Source organism: Notamacropus eugenii, chromosome 1 (genome assembly GCF_028372415.1).
Source record: "Notamacropus eugenii isolate mMacEug1 chromosome 1, mMacEug1.pri_v2, whole genome shotgun sequence".
Classification (NCBI taxonomy): Eukaryota; Metazoa; Chordata; class Mammalia; order Diprotodontia; family Macropodidae; genus Notamacropus; species Notamacropus eugenii.
The window spans coordinates 36,130,840-36,147,188 of NC_092872.1; the positions used below are offsets into that span (position 1 = coordinate 36,130,840).

The following is a 16,349-nucleotide window of genomic DNA, read 5'->3' on the forward strand; positions in this document are numbered from 1 at the left end:
TTTAATAAGATGCTTATTAATTGATTGATATGTGTGGATTTTGTATTCATCGTAATTCTATGCAGACATGAATGTTGAATGAATGAATTAAAATGATTTGACTATCCTAGAAATTTAGAGCATTTTAATTTCCATATTTGACTGTTCTAGAACTACAAATTTTAAAATCTGTTTCAAAATTAAGGATTTCTAGTCAAAACCAGAAACAATTCTCAGAAGAATAACTGTGGCTAAATATAAACAGAGAGTTTATTCATTCCTTTACAACAAATACCTTTGTTCTTCAACCCATTTCACTTAATGAACAGTGGAAGAAGTAGGGATACAAAAATATATATTGAAGAACTGATAATAATAAAGGGTAAACTGAAATAAAAGACCATCAACAGTTACTTCGATATTAGTACTACAGGCTGATCTCTCTGGGCACTTCTTATGCATATCTTGTGATAAAATCTCCAGAGCATCCTGGGTTTTGTTTGTTCGTTTTAACTGAAAACCAATATGCCCAGAAAATCAATGACTTTTCAATGAATGACATCGGGCTACATAGATGAACTTTTTGAATGAAGTAAAGTTTGGTCTTACTTTCTCACTATCTCTCTTAGTTGTTTGACTGAACTAAACAAGTTTCCTTGTTACGTATTCTCGTAATTGATGCTCTAATGTGCCTTTGATTTCATCAATATGAGAATTCCCTTCAGTGATACAGTTTGCCATCCAATATTTTCTATGTTCCAGGCACTGTGATAAGCACAAGGGCTTAAATCTGTCCCTCCTTACACACAGTCCCTACTCTCATGGAGCTCACAGTTTAATGGATGGGGGGAAAATTATACCAGTAGTAGTGACCACCTAAATTTGTTGTGAGGAGAAAGGAAGGTCATAGAAACCTTTAACTGCTACAGAAATGACAGCTGTTGTTCATATGACTACTTCATGTTGGACTCCATGTCAATCTTCATCCTTGCAGCCAGGATCATCATGATATAATCTGGCTTCAGCATATAAAATGTGGTTATGTCTGCTCCTTTTGATAATGTCCACAATGCATTGTTGTACAAATATTGATCCGTGCTTTGTTTTGTTGCCTGTTTTTCTTTTCAAGTCGATTGACCCTGGTCAGCAGTTCACATGGGAGCACTCAAATCTGGAAGTAAACAAACCAAAGAATAGATATGCAAATGTAATTGCGTATGACCATTCTCGGGTTCTTTTATCAGCAATAGAAGGTAAGGAAACTCTCTGAGTCATGTACATCCTTTCCATTGGTTGAAAAGTTTGTACGTCTTGTTGCTAACCAGCCCTGAAAAATGAAATAATTGTGTCAAATCACAACTGCCTTTAGAACTTTCTAAAAATTGATTGACTTGTCCATTTTTGGAGGTCTCTCTAAAGATACTGACTGACCACTTCTCAGGTATTGTAAAAGAGAATTCTTTTTTTCCCATATGGGTTAGAATAAATGGCTTATAAGATTTTAACTCAGAGATTCTCTGTATAGTACTTTGATTTAAGAAGATACTGTGTTCCAGATGTTTTCCAACTTAGCCTGAATCATGACGTTATAGAATGCTAGAATGTGTAAGGGCCCTGAGAAATAGCCTAGTCTGACTCTGATTTTATAGAGAAAGAAGTAAATTTCTAGAAAGGAGAGATGCCTTGTCCAAAGTCATCCAGGGACATTTTGGCAGAGCTAGAATTAGAATCCAGGTCTCCTGCCTGGCCAACCAATCCTCTCATTCTATACAATACCGTCTTTCTTATGGTATAAGATGACTTCTTATATTCTACATGTAGGTTCAGCATGGATTTTTTAGAAGTAGGATAATATTCATTTTAACGCATGCCCTCATTGAAACACATCTGGCATTTTTTCTGCCAACTCATCCAGCCTTACGTGGTCTGCCTCTAATTTGTCCCTGGTACCTCCCATAAGAACATAAGTCTGATGATTTAGAAGTTTCACTGTGTCTCCTGTCTTTTTTCCTGTGTGTGTGTGTTTTTTTTAAGTAAAACTAGTCCTAATAATAATCCTATCATAGAAGCTTAGAATGGGAATGGATCTTAGAAGTTCTGTAGTCTAACTTTCTGGGAATCTATCTGGGAATCTCTCCAAGAGTTCCCACTCTCATAAGACAGACCTCTCCCTCATTGTCCAGCTTTCCTTGTCAGAATGTTGTACCTTACGTTTAGCTGAATTACAGATCCTTGTAACTTCCACCTTGATATTATTCGTCCTGTCTTTTTTGAGGTACTTCCAATAAATCTAATCCATATATGTTCCAAGAGCTCTCAAATATGCCCTTGGCTTGATAAGGCAAAACCAAGGGCAATTCGGAAAGATTATATCATCATAAACTCCTTCCTTAACATGAAATGAATGCCCTAGCATTAGGTGCAGCACCAAGCATCGCCATGGAATTCTTGACAGCCTGGGAAGGGAAGCAAAGAGGCACACACAATTCCCCAGCTACTTTTCTGCCAAGGCAACATGTGTAGGAAGAAACATGTAGACATATGATGGGGCGATTTCTCCTCAGGACTGAACTGGTCCCTTTTTCAGGCCCAGAGTCAGTCAGTTCACAAATATTTATTAGTATGTCTTATGTAACAGGCACTGTGCTAAGAACTGGAGATACAAAGAAAGGCAAAAGACAGTCCCTGCCCTCAAGGAGTTTATAGTCTAGTAGAATAGGACTAAACACAGAAGGAAACCAAAAAGCAGATGAGGAGGAAAGTACCTGGTGGGGGATAGAAGTATCTGGTGACAGTGGGCATGGTGGAGAAATCCAGAGGAGTACAGCTGAATCGAAAGTGAAGAGATAGCTGGCCTGAGCACCTGCTTTAAATGAAGGTCCTGGGAGACCCTCTCTATCCTCCTGTTTAGAAGTAGAGAGGGACCCCAGGGGCAGAGTTCCAGTGCTGAAGTGATCACACAGGATAAAGAGGTTCCTGAGGCACAATGGAGAACTCCAAAGGAGTGTAGACTCACCAAAGTTGGAGTTTTTTTCCTGCAGATGTTCCAAGTCACCTAAAGTCAACAAGAGGGGGCAACTTGATTATTTCACTGACAGTTTATAGTAGCCATTCTCCCTACCTATTCTTACTCTGCAGTGACAACACCCATTGCAGCTCAATTGGGGCTGATTTGTTTTCTTAGCCTTGTCATTCAAATCAGTCATGTCCAACTCTTCATAACCCCATGAGGGCTTTTTTTTTTTTTACATAGATACTAGAGTGTTTTGTTATTTCCTTCTCCAGCTCATTTTACAGGTGAGGAAACTGAGGCAAACTGAGGGGTTAAGTGACTTGCCCAGCATCACACGGCTAGTAACTATCTGAGGCCAGATTTGAACTCAGGTTCTTCTGACTCCAGCATGATGTTTTATCTATTGCAGCACCTAGCTGCCATTTTCTAACTTTAATGATGGGTGACCAATTAAGCCGCTTTCTCTGATATGGTACTAACTGCATTAAGCCCTAAAACCAATTCACTCTGGAGCTCATAGACTGGACAACAAGTCCCCACCCACCTAGCACAATGTGAATGTAATTACTAAATAGTAATTGTTTCTCTTTTACCCAGGAACAGTGAGGGTCTTCCCCTCCCAGTTTGATTTTTTTTTTTTTATTAAAAGGGCCATCCCTTGAGCAACTATTTAAAGAAGCCTATTTATTGAATGGGTATATCCCACTCAAAGTGAGAATGTAATAAGACCTTAGCCTGAAAGGGCCAGTGTCTCACAGTGCATGCGGGGCCATCTCCAGTCATCCTGATGAATATCAGGCCACTGGACCCAGATGGCTCAGGAGAAGAAAGTGAGATTGGTGACCTTGGACAGCCCTCCCTCACTCAAATCAAGTCAACTGCAAGTCATGTTATCATTTTGATGTCATGGTCCTCTTCAAGAACAAAGGATAAACACAATTGCTTCTACATTAACAGTGCTAACAGACAGCCTTCAGGTATTTTAAGAGACTCCTTATGCCTCCTGTTGTCTTTTCTTCTCCCTGCCTAGCATTCCTAGTTCCTTTCCTTGTCCTCTTTGGGAGTGGTTTCTAGTTGCCATCATCTAAACGTGATCTTTTCAGTGCCTTTCTTACCACGAAGTACCAAGAAGGAAACACAGTACTCCCGAAAGGGTCGAGTCAGTGCAGATTCATGAGACCTTCTTTTGGTAGGACTCTTCTTACACTTCAATAGTTTAAACAACCTTTGATCTCTTTAGTGTGAATTTTACTTCTATCAGTGTAGGTCACAACCCATCCAAACTACCTCATCCTATGTGACTCTTGTTCATTTTCTTCTGTCCATTCTCCAAAGAGCACTTATAAAAGTGCTCGAGGCCTTTCTCTTGTTCTCTTGGCTTTTCTCAGTGAAACTCAAGGTTGGATTAGTTTGTTGTTCCGTTTTGTTTCGTTGGGCAGATGTATTGTCCTGTTGATTCACATGAAGCTTGCCGTCAACTAAACCACTGAGTTCTTTTTCACTTGAGCATCTGTTAAGCTAAGCTCCTCCCCTCTAATCCATGGGGACTATGATATTTAAGTTTTTCAATCTAGAGAAGTGCCTGTTTATTCTTAAATTTGTGGGATTTTTTTCCCTCTTTTTTAAATTTACGGTGTTTACCAATTCAATAGCTCCACAATGTCTTCTCCAAAAGATAAATTTGAGATTGGGAATCTCCTCAAAAGCCTCCTCAGTAAAGAATTCATTTAGTCCTAGTTTTTTTGAAATTATAATCTTTCTTTACCATATTATTCCCCTGCTTATAACCTACAGTAGCTCCCCATTGCTACAGGACATTTTTATTTGCTTCATTTTTTCCTGTAGAATCAAAAAGAAAGTTCTTGCTCTGACAGTAGAATTGTGAATTGGGTGCATCGTGGCATTCCACAATCTGACTCGAGCCTACCTTTCATTTTTGCATCCCAGCACTTATATACCCTACATATAGTGCTTTTAAAATATTTGTTAAATTGAAATGAATAACAGTTCCAATCTCCCTTCCAGCCAAGTGGCATGGATTCTGTTTGTAGTTAAGAAGAAACAAGCTGGTTTATAAAAAGAAGCAGGATCTTTGGGACAGTGTTTTGATTACCTTCTAATAACCAAATTAGCAGGTGCTCATTTTCCATTTCACAAAATAAAGAAACTTGATCTTCGCCTCTTGAAAAAATTAGGTTGCCACGGTTACTTATCTGTGGGACAGTGGCAACAAGGCAGCTGTCCTTTGGGGGCAAATAGTTTATGAATCATACTTCACTGATCATTGTTTAAATCCAAGTGCAGACTGCACATAGATCCGGCAGGAGTACGGATTACCTCTTTTTTTTCTGACCTCTTTGTTCTCAGATAATTCCAACAAAGAAGGGCAATTTAGTTTCAAATATCAGAAAGCCAAGAGTCTTTACTCCATTATGGATAGCAGGAGTATGAAATGAAAGACTAAAACTTTGGACTGGATGCTAGGAACAGATCTGTAATGTGGTCTTAGACAGAGGCTCTGTCAGGCTGCTTTGTGGTAGGATTCCTTTCTCCCTGCTAAACCAGGTCATTGAGTATTATCTGCTCCCTACACTTGGCCTTCTTTGTCATTATTACTTTTTACAATCTACTTTCCTACCATCTTCATGGTAAATCATATTGGAGTAGAAAGGGTAGGCTTCCATATCCTTCCCCCCTCCCCAAAAAAAGAGGTTGATAGACACCTAGAGTTTGTGCCTCTAACTCTTATTAAGGTATAAAAGCCAAATAATTTGAACCAAATAAAAAATATGCCTTTTATTCATTTTATATCTAATATCCCCAAAGCAACCCCAAATTGAAAGCTGAACTGGAAACCTGAAGCCTCTTCAGATTCAGATATTCTATAAATTCAATAATTTAATCTAATATTTATTATACACTATACTGTCTGTAGTCTACCCTCAAGCAGACATTTTATTTCCTGGAGATAAAAGATGGGAGCACTGAGGAAATAATTGTCTTTTCCAAATCATAATAATTTGCAAATACAGACAGATTGAACACTGTACTGTTCCCACATACTCATTGTTACCATCATTATGTATTTATTGTTGTTGGTATAATAATTATTAGTACTGTATGAAGCTATGTTCAACTGGTTATCTAGCTACATTCAAACTTTCCCCCATTTTCAATTTGTTATATCCATCAACTGTGGAATGCTTAAATGCTAGTTTATATTTATACCATGATGCCTAATAACTTACAATAACTTACTTTCTGCTCTAACAAGCAGTCATTTTCTTTAGTAAAGAACCCTGCTTCTTCCACGTGAGTCTACTTTGCTTGTAAGCAGGGTCCAATTTACTTTTCGCTCCTGAGGTCTTTTAATTTTCTTTTGATTGCGTGATGACTACCCATGCAATGAGCTAGGACATTCGGTATGGAAATAATAAGTTAAAGAAGGGATTTTGCATAAGGGACCCCCGTGGCAATATCTTCACACCCTGACCTTTTCCTCATTTATGAATTATCTTCCACTTTATTCATGAAGAGTGTCTAGAATTCTTGTTTGGGCTTAAATTCCTGTTTTCCAGTGGTGTTATTAGAATCCTCTTTCTTTCTCATGAAAATTTTGAGGCTTAGCATTCTTAGTAGGCTAATAAGAATTATATTTTTCAAGGAACAAACAGCGTAAGGCAATATAACACGTGTAATAAACCATCATTTTCTCGATATTCTTTTGATTGCTTTAGAAACACTTTAAAATACAGAGCAATAAAAAGTACCAGCTTGGCAATAAGGAAAGCCAGCCTCTCATCCCTGCTCTGCTATTAACTAGCTGGGTGACCTTGGGAAGTCAATTTCACCTCTCTCAGTTTTAGGCTCCTATTAAGGGAATTGGATTATATGGTCTCCAAAGGACCATATAGCACTAATATGCTTTGATTCTATAATCCTCCATGATGCTAAAGTTAGAGATACACACACACACACACACACACACACACACACACACAGAATGAGTTTTGAATTTTGATGGTAATATTTCTAGAATTTGAATGGTAAATAATGGAGTAGAGTGGGAAAGAAATTCTTGTGTTGTCAGAGGATCTGGGTTAAAATCCTGCCTCTTCACTTATTACTTGTGTGACCTTCAGTGGGTCACTTACCTTCCCTGGTCTTTAGTTTGCTCATCAATAATGTAAAAGGTAGGAGTAGATAATTTCTGAGGAGCCCTTCCAGCTCAAACTCTATGATCATATCTTCCCCACATACATATATGTAAAGAATGACCACTCTCCATGCTCCTACTCTCTTTCTTAGAAACTTCAGTTAAAAAAATTCTACATTTCCCCTTATATCCTTGAACCCAACCATTTAATCAGAGGAAACTTCTTTCAGGGTTACTTGTAGCTCCTTGAGTAAAAGAGCTGTGGGTGAGGGCAGGAATGAAATTAGTTAGGATCCTGATATGGTATGATCTCATCTCGTAATACATAAGTGAGAAAACTGCATATCTTTGAAATAATCTGTGAAGCAAAAGAAAGTATTGATGTTTGATAAATGGAGACCAGCCAAATAATAGTGCTACAAATTGCAAAAGGAGGAAATGTGTCCTTTTAAATGGAAATCTAAAATGTATCATCTGCTGTTTGATTTGCATAATAGAAGCAATTCAGGAAAATCCAAGGGTAAATAATATAGATCATATTACAACAGCTTGATTATTTGTGTGATGGGTAATTTAGCACCTTTAAAATGGGAAAGTGTTTCCCAGGGGAATTATCCTCTATATGATAAATCTAATAAGAGAAAGGCAAGAAGCTGCTACTATTACTCTGCAGTATTGATTCACCGGTTGTATGCCTCCACACACTTTTTTTTATATTTAAGTCAAGAGGAGAAGGTTCTCCTCAGTCAGTTTCTGAGTTGCTCTCTGGCTAGGAACAGCTGCCAGCACAGGTTGACATACTAGCATGTTGCCCATGCCAGCCATTTGAGAATGCCCTCTTTTGAGAGTCCTTTTTACAAACCACAGCATCTACAAAGCTGTTATAAATTCATTAGGTAGAAAAATACATGAAAACAACTGTTCAAGCAAAATGAAGCATTTTGGAGAATTGTTGATGTTGCCTGGTGCAATATTTTAATTAATTGTAGTAAAGAAAAGCATTCTGTGGGAAGTTCTGTCACTTAGGAATTGAAGTTATTATCTGTCTCCTGAAAGAATCCTTTGATAGCAGCCATCTGACACCTTCCATGTAGCCTTGTTAAATATGCTCTGTTTTCTTGTTTGCTTTTTAGTTTTTTAGTTTTGAGCTTGACTCCGTGAATATTATTATGCACTCCTTTTTTTCTGGATTACACTGAAATTGTTGAATCCAGTGCATATGCCCTCTCCTAACAAAATCTATCTTGTATTTTTAGAGACACTTTTTTTTATTATTTTTGTCTTATACTAGCTTTAGTTCATTTGGCACACATCACATCAACCATTGATTGAAGTCTAGAATACAACTTTGTCAGCATTTCCAACTTATGACTGCTCTTTCTCAAGTTAATTGTAAGCACAATGAGATTTAATCCTATGACTTTAGGGTTTGTTTTTCTACTAGCATCTCCCTTTTAGCCATACAAACATGAATGTTTATGGTTTCATTTATCTTGTCTAGAAAGAGTAGTCTACCTAACCTCTTGAAGACTGGAAGTCATTTCACAGGGTGTTTACAATATATGTGGGTAAAATATAGCATCCAATTACCACTATTTTAGATGGCAACTTTCTACATCAGACCAAGCAAATAGTGCTGACATCTCCAGTCTCCATCACATGTTCTATTATTGTTTGAGTGCTGATGACTTACCTATGAGCGTAGCATTTTAACTTGCTGCTGTTCCGATTATTACTGTTTCATTATATCTTGTGGGACAGTAAAACATAAACTATTGAGAATAAATTTCTTTTTAATATCCATTATATCTCAGTTTGTCTTGTTGAGTTTACTTATTGGGTTCTTATTCCACTACTAATTTTACAGATGATGAAACTGAGGTCTGAAGAAGGAAAGTGATATTTCTGTTCCTATAGGCTTAGTCAATGGAAGATGTAGGAAAAGGTGCTTTCCAGAAAATCTATCCTTTCTCGCTGTCTCATGTGTGTTACATGCAATGTGCTGGCTGTTAGAGAAGTCAGATAATACTAGCGTTGTCTCCTAGGGGAATGCTTGCTTATTTTGGGTAGCACCTGAAAAAGAGCATTCCATCTCAAGGATAACATTTTTGGTTAAAGAAACAATTGGGAATTGCTTCATGTGCATCAAGTAGCTTGTGTTTCTTAAGTTAGGGAGTCTTGAAAACTTCATTGAAATAATGCAAGCTGGAGCTTGAAGGATGAAGCATAGGCATTTTTAAAAATGCCTTTTTGTATAATATAGGTTAAAGGTCTCTGAATGTGATACACAAATTAGATACAGCGTGGGACCACAGAATAGTGTGTCTATGGACAAAGCAGTCATCAGAAGCAACCACAGGTGTGGGTAATCCCCTGCATATTTATAGTTAGCTCTGGAATGTTGGCAGAGGCACATACTCAGGCCAACTGTTGCTCAGATGTTCATACCCACACCCTCTACCAGTCCCAAGAACTTCTCAACTCAGGTCAGTTGTTGGCAGGCTGGAGCCAGTTATCAAAGAGGAAGAGGCTGTAGATAATTGAGAGATCCTTTAATACATGCTCAAGAATTGACTGGAATTCAAACTCTTATGGGAATTTGTCTTACCACTCTGAGCTGTCTGTATGGATTTAGTTACATAGAGAAAGCACGTTTACCAATTTAGTCTGTTCTGTTAGTAGCCAAATTAAGCATGGCTTTTGCAAAAGCCTTCAGAGGAAATAATCTATTCTACAGGAAAAGAAGCCAAGCTAGGTCAACAAGCATGTAGATACTTACTATGTGCCAGGAATTTTGCTAAGTACTGGAGGTAAAAAGAAGGGCAAAAACAGTCCTTACCCTCAAAGAGATTAGAGTCTAATGAGAGAGACGGGGAAACAACTGTGTACAAACAAAATATACAGAGAATAAATTGGAGATCATCTCGGATGGAAGTCACTAAGATTAATGACTGGAAAAGACGTCTTTCAGCTGGGACTTTAAGGGAGCCAAGGAATCCAGAGGTGGAGATGAGGAGGCAGAGGATTCCAAGCATAGAAATGCTCACAATTAGAGGATGGAGTGTTTTGTTAAGAGAACAGCAAGAAGGCCATTGGATCACATGGTACATGAAAGGTATAAGGAGGCTAGAAAAGTAGGATGGGGCCAGGTCAAAAAGGACTTTAAAGGTCAGAGGATTTTATATTTGATACCAGATATAAGGAGTCTATTGACTAAACTTCAGGTGATGAGGCAATTAAATGGGTTCTGCCTTTGTGGAAAACAGTATTTCCTCTGTATGGTTTGCAAATAGACTACTTCACTCTCTCAGAGCAAAAATAGCCTTACATATGACAACTCTGATATAATGGATGAAGAATTCTAGATTTTATTCCTCATCAGCAGTTTACTTTCTCTGTATAGCAGTTAACCCTGAATTTTATTAATTTCTAAACTGCAAGTTTCACATGGAGTGGAAAAGTGAGGATAATGTTCTTTCTGATTCATTAGTAGCCAGAACAAGTTCATTGTGAGCTAGAATCCGTTTTCTGTAGCAGAAGAAAAGGGAGCTTTTATTTTCCCTTCAGAATTTACCACTTCAGGATCCCAAGAGGCAATAAGGATGGAAAGAACAGGTTGATCTAAAAACAAACTCTTTTTTAAAAATAAACCTCAAAATGAATTCAGTTGCTAACTGGTAGACCTGTACTATAGCGACATTAAAATGATGAGATAAATTTTGATTCAACACTGTGATTTAATCCAGAAGTATAATACTTGATAGAATTCTCCCCTTCTACCTCCACAGCACTGTTCTTTGGACCCTCTGGAATCAGGGAAGGAAAATTCTTTCCTTCCACTGTGCCTTCCCATAAATGCTTACATAAACAGAGCTTTTCTCTGTGGGCTTATAGCAACCTGACCTCCAGCCCACTAGTTTAGGAATCTGGCTGAATACCAGGGTAAAAACTGATCCCTACAGTGTCAAAAATAGAATTGATGAGAATCTCTTTAAAGACTGTCAGTGTTCAATTCTCAGCCTAATCTGAAAGGCACAAGACCTTTGTTTATCTTGCAATAACTGCATATAAGACTCTGAGTCAATGATTACTGAGTATATGGTGTAGATTACTAGGTCTAAAAGGAACCAACTAACCTCTTCATATTTTATAATTGAGGAAACTCAGATCTCAAAAATGTTAAGTGCCTTGCCCAAAGTTACACAGCTAGTCTGTAGCAAAGCTAAGATTAGAACTCAAGTATTTTGATTTCTTTTTGAGTATAGTCACTCTATAACATGATTGCAATGCTACTAATAAACACTTGTTTTTAATAATTCTACTTTGGTAAATTGGTGGCTCCATGCTTTTACTGGTATTGAAGTTCTTTGCACCAATTCAGCTCATGACCTCCCTTCGCCTACTTTTCCTCTAGGATTCTTGTCTGTTACTTTCTATAGAGGATTTGACTTAATTGCCAGTGGCATCCCTTTATCCTTTTAATATCTCAGAGGTACCAATGTGACATTTGTCCATCTGCCACTTCACAATCTCAATAAAGGAAAATTCAGCCATGTATTTCCCCAGTAATGTCTTCCACATCTCTTCCAGAAGTCATCATTGTCAATAACATGTCACAAGCTTCTTGTGCCCATCCTATACATTGTCCCTGTCCTTTGGATTGTCTTTGTTTCTTTGGTCTAGACATGCAGATCTGCAAAAGGAGCTTAGCATTAAGAAATTCCTTCCACTGCTGCACTTGAGCAGTTTGTCTATCACTCAGAGTCCTGGAGAACTCTTTATGAGACTAGAGTGTTAAATTGTTTGCCCATGGTCACACAGCTAGTGGATGTCAGGGGCAGAGCTTCAGTGTCGGTCTTCCAGATTTCAAGTCTGGTCTTCTATTTATAAGAGTTTTGTTTTGTTTTTTGTAATCTTAATTACTCTGAAATAAGAGTATTCCATAATTCATAATAAAATACCATAACTGGTATTAAGATATTGGTGTTAAAAGAATGGATTTTTGCAGCAGGGAGCAACTTGGAATCATGAAAGTGTTACATTAATTTCCCAAATATGGTCTAACCAAGTCTCTATCTATTAATTTCTGATCCTAGCTTATTATCCATCAGAAGCACCTGTCCACATGTAGATAGACTGATCTAGTGGGTTGTCTTTATAGCCATATGCTATCATCTGAGTAATATGTCTTTTCATTTTCTTTTTTTTAATATAAGTAGAATAATAGCCTCTTTCACATTGATGAATTTCTCTAGGGAGGCTTACATGTTAAATTAAAGGCTGACATGTCTTATTATTTACAGTGGCACAAATCAAGCTATTGATATCTTTTTGCGTATCATAAGCCCCCTTTCATTTTTTGGTCTTTTATTATAGGGATTTTAATGACATCTGACTACATTTTATTTTTTTTAATTATATAAATGAGTCATCAGAAATATTATCAAGATATACATAATTATATAGATAGATAATTTATTAAGCAGTTACTATATTCCAGACCCTGTAGTAATTAATCAATCAATAAACATTTATTAAGTACCTATTATGTGCCAGTAACAATGCTAAGTGCTAGGGATGTGAAAAGAGGCAAAAGATAATCCTTGGTGTCAAGGAGCTGACTAAGCATTGGTGATACAAGTACAAGCTACAAGCAAGGTAGACAGTTTCTACTCTGCGAGCTTACATTCTAAAGGGGCAAGTTAACACATAAAGGGGAGCTGGAAAGGGTTACCTAAATAGTTACATGGTGTGGAGGCCATGAAGTGATGTGGAAACCTGGCCATTGGTAAGATAAGATCAAAGTTCGCCTATCAGAGCCTACAGACCCAAGGGACAGAGGCCATGTTTTCAGTGGGGAGGAACAGAGGTCCAAGCAGAGAAGGCATATTTTATAATTATAATTAATAATGAGAACAAAAATAATTTTATCAAATATCTTTAATTATCAGGGAATATCAGATAACTAAAAATACAAAATCCAAAGTAAGTTGATTTCTATTAATGAAAAGCATTGTGGCCCTTTTCAAAACAATAAAATAAAAATTTCCTAGGAAAATAGTTTAGCTATCTCATTAATGTTACATGTGAAATATTTGTTTCTTTACAGCACTTTTCATTTAATTTTTTAAAAATGTTTTATTGGTGCCATTTGTTTTTACACCACAGTCATTTACAAATTTAGTACCAGTAGGTTTGGTTCCCTGATTTATATAGTAGATATAGAGCTGAAAGTGGCTTAAAAGATCATCCAGTCCTCTATAGTGGTATCTGTGTCATCACAGAAAAATGTCAAGTGAGATAGTCAGGTTTGGTTGAGCTCTTTCCTTTATTCCTAGTAACAATCAAGAATTCAAAATCATCAATCCCACTCATACTAAAATGAAATAACCTCAGTTATAAAAGACCTTACGCATCATTTAGTCCAGATTGTATCAGAACACAAATTGCCTGAACAAAACTTGTGGTCATTCAGCCTCTCCTGATGACCTCAAAGGCAGTCAAAACTTTCCAAGTCTAAACATTCCACTTTTTGATGGCTTTGCTTGCTAAGAATTTTTTTCCTTCGATCAAGCCTAGATCTTCTTTACTGCTTTCTGTTTCTGCTTTTTGGAGCTAAGGAGAACAATCCTACTCCCACTTCTACATGCTGACTATAAGACATCATTACTGTTACAGCTGTTAGTCTAACTAACTTTGCCACGATTCACCCCATCTCCTCCTTTGCCCACAAGAATGGCATGAATGACTTTTTCAAATTCTTTGCTCAAGTTTTAATCACCTTTATTTGCAGCATTTTCTTGATCTACCAGTCTAGTAACCCCGTCAAAAAGGAAGTGAGATTAACGTGGCATGAACTTTTCTTGACGAAACCACACTGAGTTTTTGTGATTGTTGTTTCCCTTTCTAGAAATTCACTGACTGTCCCTTTAAGGATATGTGCTAAGTTTCCCTAGAAAATGACCATTCTCAGATAGCCTCTTTTTGAAGAACTGTTTACTTCTCAAATCTACCTTTCCTTTTGGAAAGCCATGCTTTTGACTGGTAGCAGGATGGAAAACATCCCCTTTGTCTATAATGTCTTGCCCAGGGCATTTAATAATCCTTAGTCATGGTTTTTCAGCTTCTTTCTGCAGTATAATTTGTGCTTAGAAGAATCACCAGAAGTGCTAATACTGCTCAGGTTTGACAAAACTTTGGAAGTTCTCCATCATAAACTGGATGCATGCTCCAGGAAGATAGCAGAACTCCTTATTGCTATTACAGCATCCCTCAGCAAGTAGCCATTGACCAACAGTGCTGGACTTCCTTTCTTCTCTTTCTTCTCTCACTTCTCTCACTCAGTTGCTCAGGTAGATCCACATCAGAATCCAGACTCAACATCTTCTGCAGTAGCTTCTTATCAGTTCTTTAGATACACATGTTAAAGACCCCTCTTCCATTCTTCCATCTTCTAACCTTTAGGTACTGATCAAAATTTCCCCCTGCCTTTCCATATCTTTTCCTTTGCTTTTTCCTTGAATTTCTTCTTACAATTTTTTCTGCCATCAACACTTCATTTTGGAGAGAATCAAGGTATACTTAGAATATTTTTACTTTGGCTTCTAGAAGGGAAACAAATTGGCATGTTCAGCATATGTAGCATTTGGCCATAGCAGAAAGACAAATATTGTTTGCTCACTCCATGCAGGTCAATTCAGAATTCACCCTTCAGTCATGCTTGGAAGTGAGACACTCAGTCCTCTGTCTTTCTTGCTTGTGGTTCACATGACTTACTATCGTGAAGAACCAAAGTTTAGTTATAATTATTTTTTCATGTAAATATTGATCATTTCTTTATATGAATATATAATATAATGAATCACCAGTAACACTGAACTGCCCCCATGTGTCCGTCCTACACTTGAGGACTTTTGACTCATACCCAGATGAGTCAAACTTGAAAGTATTTTGAATTTTTAAAGAAAGAACATTGCATAGTATAAGGTTCATAGGAAGAGGATTTTTTTTTAAAGCCACTCACTGGTGACATGCTGAAGGGGTATAAACAACAGTAGCAGGCAGACCACCCTGAAATACAGATTTAAAATGCTTTGGCTTTTCTTGAATTAAAAGAATCAGTAAAGGCAATGCAGCCCAAGAACTGAATCTCCTAGACCACCAGAGTGCCAGTAGCAGTGACAGCTGCAAACCCAGGGACCATTGCCATACTGTTGGCCTGCAGTGTGGAAAAGATCCTTTGTAGCTCATCAGTCTTGTCAGGCCCTCACACACAAACAGACCGTGGTCACAGGCTTGTTGAATTATGAAGGATGAACACATTTGCTCTCACAAAGATTCTATCTTCCCTTAAACCTAAACTTCAGTGAACGTACTGTCTTATAGTCCTAAATTTCTTACTGAAGGTTTTCACCTACTACAAACTCAAAATAATATGCTTAATTTTGCTGCGCAGGTTTCTGATTAGGCTTAATGCCAAATCTGGGTTTATGAGGCTACCCAGATAGAAGAGGTTTCTAGGATTTTACTCTACCTCCTGGGACTCTGGATTGTCTGGGTTAGTGATTTAAATGAGCCAATCTAATGTGCTACTTTCTCATTGATACAACCCATGTTACTGTTCTGGTGTTTTATGTCTATCGTATGGGAGTTGCTAGAGTGTGCATGATACTATAGGATGAACCCTGGGTTCTAATCCTGGGTCTGCTACTGACTGTTTGACCTTTTGAAAGTCATCGGTTGGACAGGTAGTTGGCCCAGTAGATAGGGCGTTGGACCTGGAGTCAAGATGATTCGTCTTCCTGACCTCACATACGTATTAGCTGTGTGACTTTGGGCAAATCATTTGACCCTGTTTGCCTCAGTTCCTCATCTGTAAAATAAGCTGAGGAAAGAAAAGGCAAACCACTCTAATATCTTTGCCAAGAAAACAGGGTTGCAAAGAGTGAGACAAGACTGAAAGCAAAAAGTCGTTGGATAGAACACTGGGCCTTGAGTCAGGAAGACCCAAGTTCAAATACAACTTCAGGCACTTACTTGCTATGTGAACCTGGACAATTCTCTGTTTGCTTTAGTTTCCTCAACTGTGAAAGGGAATCAGCAATAACACCTATCTTGCAGGATTTTCAAGAGGATCAAGTGAGATAATAATTGTTTAGCATAGTTCCTAGCACAAAGTTGGTGCTATATACATGTGGGCTA

At 37.7% G+C, this 16,349-nt stretch overlaps 1 protein-coding gene across 8 annotated transcripts in view; it reads left to right on the forward strand.

Annotated features, from left to right (window-relative positions):
* Window positions 1-16,349, forward strand: part of PTPRD (protein tyrosine phosphatase receptor type D) — a 934,659-nt gene that overhangs the window by 841,492 nt on the left and 76,818 nt on the right. For all 8 annotated transcript variants that reach the window (XM_072596637.1, XM_072596633.1, XM_072596674.1 and 5 more), the window contains one exon: window positions 1,109-1,232. In XM_072596637.1, the coding sequence (XP_072452738.1) occupies window positions 1,109-1,232 (124 nt within the window). The remainder of the gene's footprint in view (window positions 1-1,108; window positions 1,233-16,349) is intronic.